General features: G+C 49.1%; 1 protein-coding gene across 3 annotated transcripts; it reads left to right on the forward strand.

Moving 5' to 3' along the window:
• Positions 1-1,866: 1,866 nt before the first annotated feature.
• LOC147251716 (signal transducer and activator of transcription 1-alpha/beta-like) lies at positions 1,867-16,546 on the forward strand. 3 transcript variants are annotated; one of them, XM_086219584.1, is made up of 24 exons: positions 1,867-2,034; positions 6,643-6,770; positions 6,979-7,123; positions 7,589-7,681; positions 7,834-7,911; positions 8,211-8,280; positions 8,353-8,441; positions 9,171-9,322; positions 10,430-10,591; positions 10,678-10,770; positions 11,100-11,159; positions 11,252-11,281; positions 11,364-11,454; positions 11,571-11,603; positions 11,839-11,922; positions 12,016-12,117; positions 12,881-13,016; positions 13,650-13,690; positions 13,783-13,859; positions 13,948-14,087; positions 14,630-14,809; positions 14,979-15,039; positions 15,542-15,608; positions 16,204-16,546. In XM_086219584.1, the coding sequence occupies exons 2-24, from the start codon at positions 6,643-6,645 to the stop codon at positions 16,348-16,350; spliced, it is 2,259 nt and encodes a 752-aa protein (XP_086075710.1). In that variant the 5' UTR covers positions 1,867-2,034; the 3' UTR covers positions 16,351-16,546. The 3 variants fall into 3 exon arrangements, with proteins under 3 accessions (XP_086075710.1, XP_086075711.1, XP_086075712.1); XM_086219585.1 differs by having other exon boundaries at positions 13,786-13,859; XM_086219586.1 differs by lacking the exon at positions 8,353-8,441 and having other exon boundaries at positions 8,211-8,312.
• Positions 16,547-16,763: the final 217 nt, after the last annotated feature.

Raw genomic sequence — 16,763 nt, forward strand, 5'->3', positions numbered from 1 at the left:
AACAGACATGGTGATTAAGGGCAGCCTTGGGGGAGTCCAAACCTCACTGGGAACAAGTCTGACTTCCTGCCAGCAATGAAAACCAGACTCTCACTCCTCCGGTAGAGAGACTGAACAGCCCTTTATAAGGGCCACCCACCCCATACTCCTGGAGTACCCCCATTTGGTGCTCCTGGGAACACTTCTCCAAATTCAAAAAGCACATGTGGACTGGTTGGGCAAACTCTCATGCTCCCTCCAGCAGCCTAGCGAGGGTGAAGAGCTGATCCATGGTCTCCCTGAGGCGACGGTCAGTTTGCCAGAACCTTTTCGGAGCTAACCGATAGTCATTCTCCATGGCCTCACCAAACTCCTCCCATGCCCGAGTTTTTGCCTCAGTGACCACTATGGCTGCACACCACTTGGCCTGCCGGTACCGGTCGGCTGCCTCTGTAGACCCACAGACCAGCCACACCTTGTAGGCCTCCTTCTATAGTCTGACGGCTCCCCTCACTCATCCACCAGCGGGTTTGGGGATTACTGACGTGACCAGACCCAGCGGCCTTAAGGCCACAGCTCAGCTACCTCAACAATGGCAGAGCGGAACAGGGTCCATTTGGACTCGATGTCTCCCACAGGCACAACCACCAGGCGCTCGCCCACAGGTCCTTACCTCGGAACTGGCTCCAGGGTGGGGCCCCAGCACCCCTCCGGGCTAGGTACACAGACTCCTTGTTCTTCTTCTCATGAAGGGTCTTTTGAACTATTCTTTGTCTGGCCCTTCGCATAGGACCAGACTGCCTTGGGTGACCCTCCCAGGGGTAAATTGCCCCCTGACAGCAGAGCTCCCAGGGTCCTTAGGGCACTCAAACTCCTCCACCATGATAAGGTGATGGTTCCAGGAGGAGTCCCAGAAATGTATTTTTATAAATGTGTAGGTTACATGTTGGGTGACCATATTTTCATAACCGAAAACCAGGACACATGGCCGGTCCTGAGACCCTCAATGATCCTCCAGGTTCACTCAGAGATGCCTGTTTATCACAACACATTTAAAGTATGGATAGGAAACTGTTGTTACCTCTGTCAGCTTCCTGGCTAAAAACCGCAGTAACTAGCGCTGCTGGATGCTACGTTATGGCTGGTTATGGCTGGTAACAGGCCTTTGAGCGGTCCGAGTCACTCCATCAGGTGCAGGAGAAAAACAAGATGCCTCAGTGCCGTTCACGAAAACATCAGCTTTTTTACATCCACAGAAGAAACAAAACACGGCCGTCTTGCGCTCGTTGACATTACCACATTACACACACACTGATTTCGCTGGACTAATGGGGGAAACTTCCTCACACGCACACTGCTCCGCCATTCATTTCACACTCGCAGTTCTTCAGGTTACCCATCAGGCCCCGTGCTGGGGTAGCTGGTGGTGGTGCTGGGGTAGCTGGTGCTGCTGGGGTAGCTGGTGCTGGTGCTGGTGTAGCTGGTGCTGGTGCTGGTGTAGCTGGTTCTGGTGCTGGGGTAGCTGGTGCTGCTGGGGTAGCTGGTGCTGGTGCTGGTGTAGCTGGTGGTGCTGCTGGGGTAGCTGGTGCTGGTGCTGGTGCTGGGGTAGCTGGTGCTGGTGCTGGTGCTGGGGTAGCTGGTGCTGGTGCTGGTGCTGGGGTAGCTGGTGCTGGGGTAGCTGGTGCTGGTGTAGCTGGTGCTGGTGCTGGTGTAGCTGGTGCTGTGCTGGTGTAGCTGGTTCTGGTGCTGGTCCTGGTGGTGTGGAGGCTACACATGAGTGCTCCTGGTGTGACTCAGCAGCTCTGATTCTTCCAGTATTTTGAAGGCGGAAGTGAAATCTCTGCAAACCACTAACTTGACGCCGCTCAACTGCTCGTTTCCCGGGAATGACGTCACTCAGGGCATGTTCGTTTGCCCGATCACGAGTATAAAGCACAGCCACCGGTCTCGAGGCGCGGACCCGCTGCTGGCCGCAGGTGGACGGGAAGTCAACGTAGACGTGGGAAGGAGTTTGTGTTTCGAAGTGTCGGTGTGTAGCGTGCAGCCGCGGCCAGGGTGAGTTTGTAAGTGAGTGAGAGTGTGTGTGTGTGTATGTGTGTGTGTGTGTATGTGTGTGTGTGTGTGTGTGTGGGGGGGGGGGATACAGGGACGTCTAAAGTTACTTGAAACCGAAGAAACAGGAACTTCCTGTTTGACCACACACAGCAGTGATGATAATAATAATAATAATATTAAATGATAAGGTAACTGTGTTTCGTACTTATTCACCAAACTGTATACTACTTACTGTATACTACCTACCGTATCCTCCATACTGTATACTACCTACCGTATCCTATATACTGTATACTACCTACCGTATCCTATATACTGTATACTACCTACCGTATCCTCCATACTGTATACTACCTACCGTATCCTCCATACTGTACTCTTCCTACCGTATCCTCCATACTGTATACTACCTACCGTATCCTCCATACTGGAAAACTACCTACCGTATCCTCCATACTGTACACTACCTACCGTATCCTCCATACTGTACTCTTCCTACCGTATCCTCCATACTGTATACTACCTACCGTATCCTCCATACTGTATACTACCTACCGTATCCTCCATACTGTACACTACCTACCGTATCCTCCATACTGTACACTACCTACCGTATCCTATATACTGTATACTACCTACCGTATCCTCCATACTGTACACTACCTACCGTATCCTCCATACTGTATACTACCTACCGTATCCTCCATACTGTACACTACCTACCGTATCCTCCATACTGTACACTACCTACCGTATCCTATATACTGTATACTACCTACCGTATCCTCCATACTGTACACTACCTACCGTATCCTCCATACTGTATACTACCTACCGTATCCTCCATACTGTACTCTTCCTACCGTATCCTCCATACTGTATACTACCTACCGTATCCTCCATACTGTACACTACCTACCGTATCCTCCATACTGTACACTACCTACCGTATCCTATATACTGTATACTACCTACCGTATCCTCCATACTGTACACTACCTACCGTATCCTCCATACTGTACACTACCTACCGTATCCTCCATACTGTACACTACCTACCGTATCCTATATACTGTATACTACCTACCGTATCCTCCATACTGTATACTACCTACCGTATCCTATATACTGTATACTACCTACCGTATCCTCCATACTGTACACTACCTACCGTATCCTCCATACTGTATACTACCTACCGTATCCTATATACTGTATACTACCTACCGTATCCTCCATACTGTATACTACCTACCGTATCCTCCATACTGTATACTACCTACCGTATCCTATATACTGTATACTACCTACCGTATCCTCCATACTGTACACTACCTACCGTATCCTCCATACTGTATACTACCTACCGTATCCTATATACTGTATACTACCTACTGTATCCTCCATACTGTATACTACCTACCGTATCCTCCATACTGTACACTACCTACCGTATCCTATATACTGTACACTACCTACCTATCCTATATACTGTACACTACCTACCGTATCCTCCATACTGTACACTACCTACCGTATCCTATATACTGTATACTACCTACCGTATCCTATATACTGTACACTACCTACCGTATCCTCCATACTGTATACTACCTACCGTATCCTATATACTGTATACTACCTACCGTATCCTCCATACTGTACACTACCTACCGTATCCTATATACTGTACACTACCTACCGTATCCTATATACTGTACACTACCTACCGTATCCTCCATACTGTACACTACCTACCGTATCCTCCATACTGTACACTACCTACCGTATCCTATATACTGTACACTACCTACCGTATCCTCCATACTGTACACTACCTACCGTATCCTCCATACTGTATACTACCTACCGTATCCTCCATACTGTATACTACCTACCGTATCCTCCATACTGTACACTACCTACCGTATCCTCCATACTGTATACTACCTACCGTATCCTCCATACTGTACACTACCTACCGTATCCTATATACTGTATACTACCTACCGTATCCTCCATACTGTACACTACCTACCGTATCCTATATACTGTATACTACCTACCGTATCCTCCATACTGTACACTACCTACCGTATCCTCCATACTGTATACTACCTACCGTATCCTATATACTGTACACTACCTACCGTATCCTCCATACTGTACACTACCTACCGTATCCTATATACTGTACACTACCTACCGTATCCTCCATACTGTATACTACCTACCGTATCCTATATACTGTACACTACCTACCGTATCCTCCATACTGTACTCTTCCTACCGTATCCTCCATACTGTACACTACCTACCGTATCCTCCATACTGTATACTACCTACCGTATCCTATATACTGTACACTACCTACCGTATCCTCCATACTGTACACTACCTACCGTATCCTCCATACTGTATACTACCTACCGTATCCTATATACTGTACACTTCCTACCGTATCCTCCATACTGTATACTACCTACCGTATCCTCCATACTGTACACTACCTACCGTATCCTACATACTGTCCACTACCTACCGTATCCTATATACTGTATACTACCTACCGTATCCTACATACTGTACACTACCTACCGTATCCTCCATACTGTATACTACCTACCGTATCCTCCATACTGTACACTACCTACCGTATCCTCCATACTGTATACTACCTACCGTATCCTATATACTGTATACTAACTTCCGTATCCTATATACTGTGTACTGTTTACTGCCCACAAGTGGCTTTGATAGAGAAAGTAGCGTGCTCTTGCGTGAAACTTGCGTGACTCATGGTGGTAGCATGACGTGGCGCTCCTCAAGGGTTCTTGAGTGTTGTCAAACTGAAAAGGTTGTTGGTTTATTTTAAGCATTATTGTCCAACTACATCTGAAGTACTTGTACTTCACCAGTCCTTACATTCCATGCCACTTTGCTTAGACTTTTCAAAATATTGACTTTATTGTCTATGTTGATTATGATGTATGAATATGACCACTTCCTGTTGGACTACAAACAACCCTCATCTCTCGGTTGCTCTGTTCACCAAACATTTTCTAGGGATTAGGGTTCAAAATTCATCAGATTTTCAGATTGAAATCAGTGAAGAATTTTGTCAATCAAATCATAAAAATCAGTCAAAATCACTACTTGATGTCTTAGTTTATACGCTTGTCCCCACCGAGCAGCTGTATAGAGGTTTTCCGCTGGGATGCTCGCTGCTGACGCGGGCGAAAGAACGAATCCCGAGGATGTCAAACATCTGTGGATCAACTAACGAACTGAGCGGTTGTTTGAGTGGAAGCTGTCAGTTCTGACAGGCGGCTCTGCTGCCGCTCGTTACAGCAGTGGTGGGATGTGGGCAAGGCTCAGATCAGACAGCTTTGCCTGCAGTGCACTCTCAGAGCCACAAAGGCCACGCCCAGGTCTATGAGAGATCTGGAGAGAGAAGTAGTGGACCGTCAACAGCTGGCAGACTCCACAGGACACCCAGAACATATTAAAGTTCTCAAAAGTCAAAAATCAGCACCGTGTGACCTGCTGGGTAGATCTGCTCAGGGCGCTCTGGTCTGCTCCCGTTTTCAGCACATCGTTGGGATGGATGCTCCCTATCACTTTTTCTTCGGTGTGGAGAAAAAAAATGGACAGAGGCGAATGATGCACTCATCGTGGTCTGACACCGGACAGCTGCTGCACGATTCTGTTGGGATCCGCCAGCGTGCAGTGAGCTTTTCCAGAGAACTCGATAAGACTGAGTTCCAGGAGGACCCTTAGATGGCCACGTCCTTCTTCGAGGCTCTGCCTCAGTTCTGTGAAGAAGACAATGCAGGGCTGGAGGCCCGCTGTCTGCTCAGGAGCCTGAGACCTGTGGCTCGAGGCATTTTGGAGCGGTGGAGCGGACTGGGACTTGCAGAGGCACTGTTTTTAATGGATTTGAGTGATTTAAGCTGGACTTCTTGCCATGTTTCTATTGTGGACCTCTTAAAGTGTGGAGTTTGTTTCACAAAGACAGATGGACTCATTCAAACTCTCTTTTCTGGCTTCTGAGGGAGTCACTGGTCTACAGGACTCGCCTCAAGTTTGAGGCAGGACCATCCTTACTTCAGGGACTGTGTGAGGCCAGGATTGTTATGCTGGGCCAGGTGCTGGACTTGTGTGGCCCCTCTCTGGACAGTCCTGTAGGTCTGTCCTCCTGTATTGGGGTCAGGTCTGTCAGGACCATCAGCCGACCATTGGAAACAGCAGCTGTCACTGGTCAAGCCAAAATGGCCGTTTACATCAGCAGGAGAAACAGACCGGGGAGTTCTGTGGACTCTGACGCCAGAGTGATTTTTCTGTCAGATGTTGAAAGTCAGACTCAGGACTGATTTGAACTTCTGCAGTGTGACTAACAACATAGAGGAGTTACGACACACAGGGTATTGGGAATGAGCTGTGCTCAGGGGAGGGCAACGAGCTACTCTTTGGAAATATTCTGAGTTGATTTGGGATTTTCATTTGTGCTGAAAAGACTTTTGTCTGTGTTTTTGTTCGGACATGTTTTGAGTAAATAGAAGTGGTTTGAAAATCAAAAAATCTCTCCCCCTCCCTCCCTCCCTCCAGATGTCACAGTGGCAGCAACTGCTGAGGCTGGACTCCGCCCTCCAGGGCCGAGTGAGTGAGTTGTACAAGAGGAGATTCTCCAGAGAGATCCGCCACTGCCTGAGCGGCGTGATAGAGAGCCAGGACTGGTAGGTCAGCGTGCTGCAGCCTGCTCAGAGCTCTGCAGCAGTGCTCCACTACTGTGTTTATGGAAAGGTTTCAGGTATCAAATAAAAGATTTGTTGTTGTTTTGGTTTTACAAGTACAGTCGTGTGTAAGTCCCTCATGAGTCGGGGGAGCGTTCTCACCTCAGGTGGTCTCTGGATGAATTCTGATCCTCTCCCGCTTCACTCTCAGGGATTCAGCAGCTGAGGATGGGAACAAAGCTAGAACCTGTTTCTCTGCACTGCTGCAGAACTTGGAGGAACAGTGGAACGTTTCTGTCCAGGAGAACAAGATTTTGCAGGGACCCGACTTCCCAGGGATGAAAGACGACATACTGGTAGGGCAGACGGCGTGGACGGCGTTGGTCATTGAGGCTGTGATTCTTGGGCCAGTTTAAACATTTTAAACTGGTTTGACTGCAAGCTAAGAAATAAAAAGAAGGAAAAACAGACTAAACTGAAAGTGACTGACCAGCCGATGTGGTGCTGCCCTCTGTCAGCCGTCCCTGCAGAGTCCAGACTGACTACAGGGAAATGTAAAGTAGCAACTCAAATACACTAGATGGCGACAACGCTCCTCTATATCGGTTTATCCAGCACCAGTAAACTCTGAACTACCAGAGGAACACAGTCAGACGCTGTGTTTTCATTCCTAACGAGTTGGAGTAACGTCTTCGTTATCTAGAACAGGTCCCTCTGCTGTAAACAGAACCAGCCAATCTGAGAGACCGACCGACTGAAAGTGCATTCAACTTGATTTAAGTAGAGGAAGTGACGTCAGCCTGCTCATTATGTTTCTGCAGCACTTTAAGGACGACCCGCTGAAATTGGCTGTTCTGCTCTCTGAATGTCTGAGGGAGGAGAGGGTGATCTTGGCTTCAGCCCCCAAAGCACAGGTACCGTCCCTGATGGTGCTGGTAGGTTGCCGTACCGCAGTAAAATAAACACAAGTCGTTATCTGTGGTTCGGTTCAGAGTGCAGAAGTGACGGTGCGCAGTCGCGTTGTCAGATCTGAACTCAGAGAATCATGTTTGTGTTCGTCCGTCAGGGTTGCAGCCGTCCAGCCGGGGAGGGAAACTGGGAAGAGCTGAACAGCAGAGTTGAAGAACTGAGAAACCAGACTCTGGTAAACTCACTTGGACTCATTTTGGTTTGTCAAAGTTGAAAAAAAAAAAATTTGAACATTCCATCAAAAAAACAGCAACAAAAAACCCAACAACCCACAGGTTTGAAGGTGTTTGATGATTGCTGCGCGCCGTCTGTGTAAAGTTGGAGGTGACATGAGGAGGCTCAGGTCTTGTGTAGATGGACGACTGTAATAAACTGCAGCCTTACACTGCACAACAAACCAGACCCATCAAATACACCTCACACTCTCTCAGCGCTTCTTGTCTGTCCTGTCCAAAGCTCTAACCTGTCATTTAGGGCATGAAGACGGAGATCAAGGCCCTGAATGAACAGCTTGACTTCACCCAGGCGACCTGGCAGAGCCGAGGTACATCAGGAGAAGCAACCCAACCGGGAAAAGTGAGTTGCTGCTTCATTTGTATCTCTGGTGTCTTTACAGTGGAGTGGCCCATTGTGCCGGGGGGGTCCAGGGAGGTTCTGGAGCAGGAACATCTAAAACAGCAAAACATGATCACAACAGCCAAGCAGGTACCAACGCCAGTCACAGCCAGTTAGTTTTTAATAGTTTAGGGCAAGGGTGGGCAACCATGTGCCATGGAGGGCCGTGTGTGTGCAGGTGTTCCTTCCAACCCAACACTTTAACAGGTGATCTCACTGATGAACACACCTTCAGCCACAGAGGAGTGTTCATCAGTGAGATCACCTGTTAAAGTGTTGGGTTGGAAGGAACACCTGCACACACACGGCCCTCCATGGCACATGGTTGCCCACCCCTTGTTTAGGGCAATACTGTACCACAAAAGTGTATTTTACCTTCCAAGGACTCCCAAATTGGTATATTGAGTTCCCAAAAACATGCCCCCCCCCCCCCCCCCGCATTACATCTTTGGGACTCAGAATGCAGAAAGAGCCAGCCACGTTTGTGAGCTCAGCGCTACTGCAGGTTGACGGCTCGTGGTCGCATATTCACTGTCAGCGGTAGTTCCATTCACACGTGCAGCCTCTCATGATGTGGGATCATGTGTGAAAGAGCAAGAAGAGTACTGGATAGGGGGTGATTACTGCGCCTCGCCCCGCCCTCTGCCGTGGGAGGTTGAACAGGCCCAAGACAGGAATGTTCTGGATCAGACCTGCACGCACGGTGCCTGCAGTGCATTCCCAGTAACTTTGTGGCGTGAATCAAAGGGACACCAGCTGTGTTGCGACCCGGGTAAGGTTCTCCTCTCTAGGACTTCACGTGGTGTCTTTGTGGGACAGACGGTGCTGCGGCAGATGACGGAGGTTCTAAAGCTGGCACAGGCGGTTGTGGAGACTCTCACTGCTGTGGAGCTTTGTCAGTGGAAGCGGCGACAGCAGATGGCCTGCATAGGAAGTCCTGCTGACACCAGTCTGGACCTCCTCCAGAAGTGGTGAGAACACTGCACAGCCTCAGAGCGATGATTCACTCAAAACATTTACTTTGCCTTCTGATATTAGGTGTTGTTTCTGTTGTTTTATATGTTATCTTTTAGTAATACTTTGGACTCACGTGTTCTCGTGGGTCAAGCATGCATGTGGTATAAGTTTATATGGACCTTAAGACAAATATCCTTGACATGTACTCTTCCTATGTTCTCACCACATGTGAACTGGCTGTATTTTCTGTGTCTTCTTCTTGTTGTTGAAGTCAGAACGGCTCCAACTAGTCTGGTTTACTCAGGCCAGCTGTGAGGCCTCCTTGTCAGGCATCTCTAACTTTCCAGATGTTCAGGAGCCTCAATAAGGTCACATGCAGCAGTTCCTTTGATTTGCCTGGGATGCACGAGCAGGAGATCGCGGTGCCGTTTCTAACATTAAAGAAGTCCATTGAACAACTAAATACGGTGTTGGATCGTTTTCTCCTTCATTGGGAAACTGCCACATGAACCTCTTTACATCACCTTCCAAGTACTCAGTACCAGGAGTCGAGCTCACTCAGATGGTTTCCCCCTCCTGTTGAACTTCTTTGTGGCTCCTGAATGCAGAAAGAGCCGGCGCCACGTTTATTTAGCTTGAAGCTAAAGATAACCGACAACAGCTAAACTGTCCAAAAACGTCTGCTTGTGGTCTGGTTTCATTGAGCCGAACGCTCAGTAATCCACAAACACCAATTTGAGGTTTAAAAAGCAAAAGAGAACTACAATACTTTGAATTTGGCCCTAACAATGAACGCTGAACCAGGAGCTTCATGAAGGGTCATTGTCATGTGACTGGATAAAGAGGACGTGGATTATTCAGGACGGTGACCTTCAGAGTTTGTAGACGGATGGTTTTTTTGGACATTTTTTTCCATTATGAGCAGTTTATTAGCCATCAGTCTCTGTTAGCTTCAAGCTAGATATACGTGGCTGGCTCCTTCTGCATCATGGTGTCACTGAAGTGATGCAGGAGGGAAAAAGATCGTGGTTAGCTGAAGACTCCCGTTCGTGAGAAGCACTTTGGGAAGGTGACAGTGAGGAAACTTCTTCCTGTCTCTTTACTGATGTTTTATTTCGCAGGTTCACAAGCGTGACAGAAGTGCTGCAAGAAATCAGACGACTGCTGCAGGAACTGAGAGACCAGAATGAGAAATACCAGAGCCACGGCGCTGCCGGCCTCCTCGCTCCCGTAGTAGAAATGGAAAAATTCACCCTACTGCTGCTCAGGCGGCTTCTCACCAGGTGAGAGGCTCGCGCGCATCCGGGATGTTCTGAGCTAAGTAGGTCCCATTTGTAGTTGACATACGTCTTGCGTCCTTGTGTGGCAGCGCTCTCGTGGTGGAGCAGCAACCCGTGATGATGACCACGCCACAGCGACCCCTGATACTGAAGACGGGGGTGCGCTTCACAGCGACGGTGAGGTAAGACTGCGACGCTCAGGGTTTTTTGGAAAAATTACAACAAGTCCGACATTCCACCGCAAGGAGACGCGCTTCACACAGCAGCTGCTCCCGAACCCAGAACCCTCCGGACTGAACTGGACCGCGAGGGCTCTGCTCATGAAACGCAGGTCGCCATAAACACAGTGCGGGTGATACAGCGACATCAGACGATGGCCAATTAAGACGCTCTCGTGAGATGTGAAAAACTGTCAGGAAAAACGAGAACTTGAATGTAACCAGTCATCGGTCGAGAAGGTAATCAACGCCATCTCTGGTTCCTGGTATGAGTCTTTTTTTCCTCCCTTCAGGTTCCTGGTTAACCTCCCAGAGTTCAAGTGCCTGCTTAAAGTTCAACCCGTATTTGACAAGTAGGTGAAAGAAGTTTTCATGATGGTTTTCCAGCTTTTACTTCATTTTCTATAAAAATGTGTTGTTTCTTTTTCTCTTCCAAAAAAAAAAGGGATACAGAAGAAACCAAGACAGTGAAAGGGTGGGTGGAGGTGACACTGAAACAGCTGAAGCACCCTGAATTACTGCTGGCTGCTCTGACTCGCTATCATGTGACCTCTCAGGTACCGACGCTTCGAGTTCGCCAGGAACAGCAGTCAGGTGCTGGATGGGGACGCGCCAGGTGGGGCCTTGGTGGCGGAGTTTGGCCAGATGGTAGGACAGACCTGAACTGCTCCAAGCTTTCACTTCAGAGTAATGATGGACTACAATCACTGGGCTGAAACAAGTCCAGAATCACATGTGTCACGACATCATTTCCTGTCTTCCAGACTCTCAAGGGAAGCGAAAAGAAAGGAAAGGAGGTGAGGACAGGAAGACTCTTTCACTCCTCCACGACCGGCCTCTTTGTGGGGTCTTTGATCTGATTGGATGAAGTCAGCCTGTGATTGACAGATGGTTCCTCCAATCATCTACCGAGTAGTTTTTAAAGTGTTTGCTTGTGTCTCTACGGTCAACTTTCCTTACACGTTAGTGGTGCATCTGATCACCGCGTTTATTACCCCCCGGGCTCATGATGGTCTGGTCCCTCTTCTCCAGAGTCCCCTGGTGGTCACAGAGGAACTCCACAGGATTACATTTGTGACTGAGTTCCACAAGGCTGGACTGACCTTTAACATTGAGGTGAGTGTCACCAGATACCTTTCTCACCGCTGCTGAGCTCTTCAATGTGGACTTGAGAGAAGGTTCTGAACGGACTCCTCCTGTATGGTCCAGGCCAGCTCGCTGCCCGTGGTTGTCATCTGCGGCTGTAACCAGGCCCCCGCCGCCTGGGCCTCCGTCATGTGGTTCAACATGCTGTCTGTTAGTGAGCCGAGGGTGAGTCCTGCAGCCTGCAGCCACACTTGCTGTTGTCCGTCTACAAGAGAGAGCGAGAGAGAGAGAGAGAGAAAGAGAGAGAGAGAGATCGTCACGCCCTCAGTGACTCTCCTCCGCTGTGACTCCAATCACAATGTTGGCAGGATGTCACCCTGAATGTGATGACTGCTTATGTCACTGTGAGCTTACGCCTGTCTGCACTGATGCCGAGCTGAGCTCCACTTGCACGCACTCAGGTTACACTCCACCATTCAGCCTGAGCGCATTTTAGCTTCCGGGCGCTTACAAACAGGAAAGACTGTGGCGCAGTGGCTGAGCGTGGAGGGGTGTGGCCACTAGCACCAATCAGAAGAGCTCGAGCTGGAACGTCCGTGTTGTGGATTACTGAGCAGACGTCAAAGAGACGTGGATTCTACCGGTTATGAGGATGGCTTGGTTGTTGATAGCCATCAGTCTCATTAGCGTCAAGCTAAATACATGTGGCTGGTTCTTCCTGCTTTCTGGAGTGCTGCACTGAGAAGTGATGGAGAAGGGACGAAGGGTCTGTGAGCTCCCGACCCCTGTTAGTGAGGACTTGACATGTAGCGCTCGGTGGTGTGACGTATCACCTTCAAGTCTGTGCTGTTACCACGGATTTTCTACGTTCAAATACTAGCACTTCCTGCTGCACCTGACATGTTTTTATTATGGAAGTTTCCAGTGGATTTGAGTTCCAGTCAGCCAGGTCTGGTTCCTGTGTAGTAAAGTGTCCTCTGCTTTGTAGAACCTGTTGCTGTTCATGGACCCTCCTCCTCTCACCTGGCCGCACCTCTCGCAGCTTCTGAGCTGGCAGTTCCTGTCTGTCGGCAAACGCCAGCTGGATGGACACCAGCTCGCTGCGCTGAGGGAGAAGTTTGTAGGTGAGAGAATCGCGTCACCCTCAGCACTTCTGGTCAGCTGGTCACTTCTGGTAGAACCAGAAATGACCAGCTAGCAGCCATCATCCTAGCCGCCAAGCTAACGGGCCCAGTTGTATTGGGTCTCGTGCGTTTCCCTCCAGCTCTTCTTACGCTCAAAGTCAGTTGGTGCTTTAAACAACAAAAAGGTTGTAGATGGAAAAACGTCCTCGGTAAATTCTGATCTTTGGAGGACTCGGCTGGTGTTCCTCCGATGTTCTAACAACCTTTAGGGTTCATTCCTTTTTCTTGTTTTGGTTCTGGAGAAAAATCCAAGGAAACATCCACAAGACTGTGGTTGGGCCTCGTGTTCGTAGAACAATGACCATGGAAAGAGAACAAGTGCCAGGTCTTTTCTAAATAGAAGCAAACTAGTCATCAAACCGGTACATGGATCGATGCTTCCATACCATATAAGGATCTATGCATGTGTTTATACACACACGTGCAGAAAACACAGAATGGAATCAACAGCTGCTGCTAGCAAATGCAGTCATGCTGGGATTTAACTGATGGAAGTAACGCTGAACGCATCAGGATGCTGAGTTGTGCTGAGCCGACCACCGGTGTCATTCACGTCTTCCTCTCTGTTCCCAGATGATGCGAACGGACTCGTCCACTGGAAGGAGTTCTCTAAGGTGTGTGACCATGTCCCGGAGCACCTGCAGCTCCTAGCGACGGCGTCAACTAACTCCTCTTCCTCTTTGCTTTTGCTTTCCTGTGTGGACAGAAGGAAAACACGTGGATTTGGATCAACGGGATTCTGGATTTGATTAAGAAACACTTGGTGGATCTTTGGCGTGACGGGTAAGATGCCGTCATCTGTGATCATGAGATCACATCATCCTCTTGTCGTTGTCCGGTGACTCTGGTCTTTTCTTCACATGGGCATCAGGTACATCATGGGGTTCGTGAGCAAGGAGAGAACTCGGCTCCTGCTGCAGGAAAAAAAGACCGGAACGTTTCTACTCCGCTTCAGTGAGAGCAACAAAGATGGCGCCATCAGCTTCAGCTGGGTCGAGCACTCCAACGGCGGTATGTTGCTCCACACACGTGTGGGATCAGAACACTCTGTCATTAAAAGGCTTTCCTGATGAGCTCATTCATCGACGTGTTCTAGTTCCCGTCAGCGCAGTCTCAGGACTTGAGCAGATTCTGGTGGTCACAGGTTCACGTCTTCCTCACCTCACATGAGCCTGATGTCTCGCTAAGACCTGGAGGGAACGTCCACTGGGACCGGAGGATCAAGTGAAAATGGTTAGGTCAAAGGTCAAGGTCCCATCTCTCTGGGGTGACGGGAGGAAACTTCAAAACATCCACCCGAACGTCCGTGACACACCGAGCTCTGAAAACGGGGCTTCGTGGACTGGAACCAGAAACCTGTTTCAGTCCCGACGGAGCTTCAAGTCGTGCAGGAAACCCTAGATTATTCAAGTCACTCCAAGTGCTGCAGTCCAGCCGTCACGCATCACATCCGTGGCGTTAGTTTAAAAACAACTCGGTGTTAAAAAGCGACTGCAGGTTCCTGCTGTCTGACTGCCGTTCTGTGTTTCTCCCTCCATGTTTTTCCCCCGCAGAGCCCAGCGTTCACAACGTAGACCCGTACACCAAGAAGGAGCTGTCCAGCATGTCTCTGCCTAACATCATCAACCGCTACAGCCTGAAGGCCCAGAAGAACACGACCAGGAACCCGCTCCTCTACCTCTACCCAGACATCCACAAGGACACGGCGTTTGGCCGCTACCACAACGCTTCTGGTAGCGCCTCTCACTTCCTCTTCCTGTTGAGAATTCAGCAATGAGAGAACGTGACTTTGGTAGATGGTGGTTTTTCATCCAGGGTTAATGGAATGAATGAACAGACTGAGATTAGCGCTGCATTGTTCTGTTTTACATGTGAACTCTCTCTTGGCTTCCACCCGTCTAGAAGCGCAGTCGCCTGTCAACTCCGATGGTTACCTGTTGCGAAAGGCCAGTTTCATGTCATGGTAAGTAAGAGAAGCCGTCAGCGTCGTCTCACCGACGGCTTGATGTCCTTCATGGAACGTCTGTCCAAGTGCCTCACACGCAACGTTCCAGTCAGGAACCATGAGGGGCTCTTCATCTTCTTTGACTCTTTCCGTGCTGTTGACAAGAATTTCCAGCTGTCTCTCACCAGCCACACACTAGAGGGCGCTATTGCAGACCCTGTGACAGAACACCGCACATTTGGGTCCAACACCAAGTGAAGGAGAAGCTGGGACAGCAGGAACAGCACATTTGGAGTAACTAAGAATAAATACACATATCAAGTGTGCTTGTGATTGATGGGCGAGTCTCTTCTGATCAGAGTCAAGTGTTGATTAAAACAGAACCCTAAAGGAAACGTCGTCAGAGGGAAGCAGAGGCGTTGCTCTGTCCTCAGTCTGTCCAGCTTTTAGGTTTTCTGGGTCTGAAATGTGAGTGACGATGTTCCAACTGACGCTTTTCTCTGTATTTTCTCTGCTGCAGCCTCACGCCACCACCGTCTCCGCCGCAGGTGATGCCCATGATGGATGTCGACCCCCCCACTTCCGACGTTAGTGACCATTTCTCTCGTTCCACACAGGCTGCATTCACTGCGCCGCAGACGCCACACTTGCGTTCTGACAAACGAAACGACAAAACTTCTTGGTATTCAGGGATCCTCCTCCCCTCCTCACCCTGAGGTTTCTCAGATTTTTCCCTGTTCAAGGTTTTCTATGGAGTTTCTCCTCAGTCGATGTGAGGGTCTGAGGGCAGAGGATGTTGTTATGATGCCATGAAGCCTGGAGACAAACTGGTGGGGAAAACAGGCCACAAAGAAAACTGCCTTGTCCTGCCTATTCGTGATAGAAGAACAAAACCGAATGGGAAAACGAGAACCGGTCCGTATCCCATCTGGAACCGTTCCCCAACTGAGCTTTCCCTTCTCCTCTGACTCTCACTGCTCGAGGAGACGCGGTCGGCAACAAATTATAGAAGTCCTCGAGACTGAAGGTGTTGTCACCTGACAGTTTTATCTACTGGCCTGCCACCAAAACCCATGAAGGCAAGACGCAGTAAAACGTTTGACTCCAGTGGCGGCGCACGACTGCGTTCACCCAGATAAGTCTGGATTGACTTTCTTTGTCTCTGTGTTTGCTTCCCTGTAGATGGACGTTCCTCAGCTGATGGACCTCCACTCAGTCTTTGCCAGCTCAGATTTACTTCCTTTTTATAACGGCGACCTCTCGGAAGACGCCATCCTCTCAGGGTGGTCTGGAGATGTGCAGAATAATTGTTTCGATTCAGGTTTTTAAGAAAAAGCAGTATTTTCTATGGATGTACATACGTCACGCAACAGTGTCATCAGGGTTCATGGTGGTCGTTGAGCCGCCATGTTTGTTTGTAGTCCTTCATCACTTCATGTACTTTTGATGGTTTGTGACTACTGACATGAAAATGATTGTCCTTTTAATTATGCTGTCAATGTAAAGTCTGATAGTAAAATAAAGAATATTCTTCATACCTGGTTGTTGTGGTTCAGTCAGGGAGGTGTTCCAGGAAGGGGGGGGGGGGGGCAGGGAGAGGGACTGAATCGCCACAGGGGCCTGGGGACGCCAAAAACACAATGGAATGCTGCCCTAACATCATGGAGAGAACTGAGTGGATGCACACGTCCACCACAGGACAACCGGACGTCTTGAACGTTCCCCAGCCAGCATCCTGCAAG

This window comes from Aulostomus chinensis, chromosome 12 (genome assembly GCF_037954235.1).
Source record: "Aulostomus chinensis isolate RoL2024-O1b breed Wild chromosome 12, RoL_Achi_v1.0, whole genome shotgun sequence".
Classification (NCBI taxonomy): domain Eukaryota; kingdom Metazoa; phylum Chordata; class Actinopteri; order Syngnathiformes; family Aulostomidae; genus Aulostomus; species Aulostomus chinensis.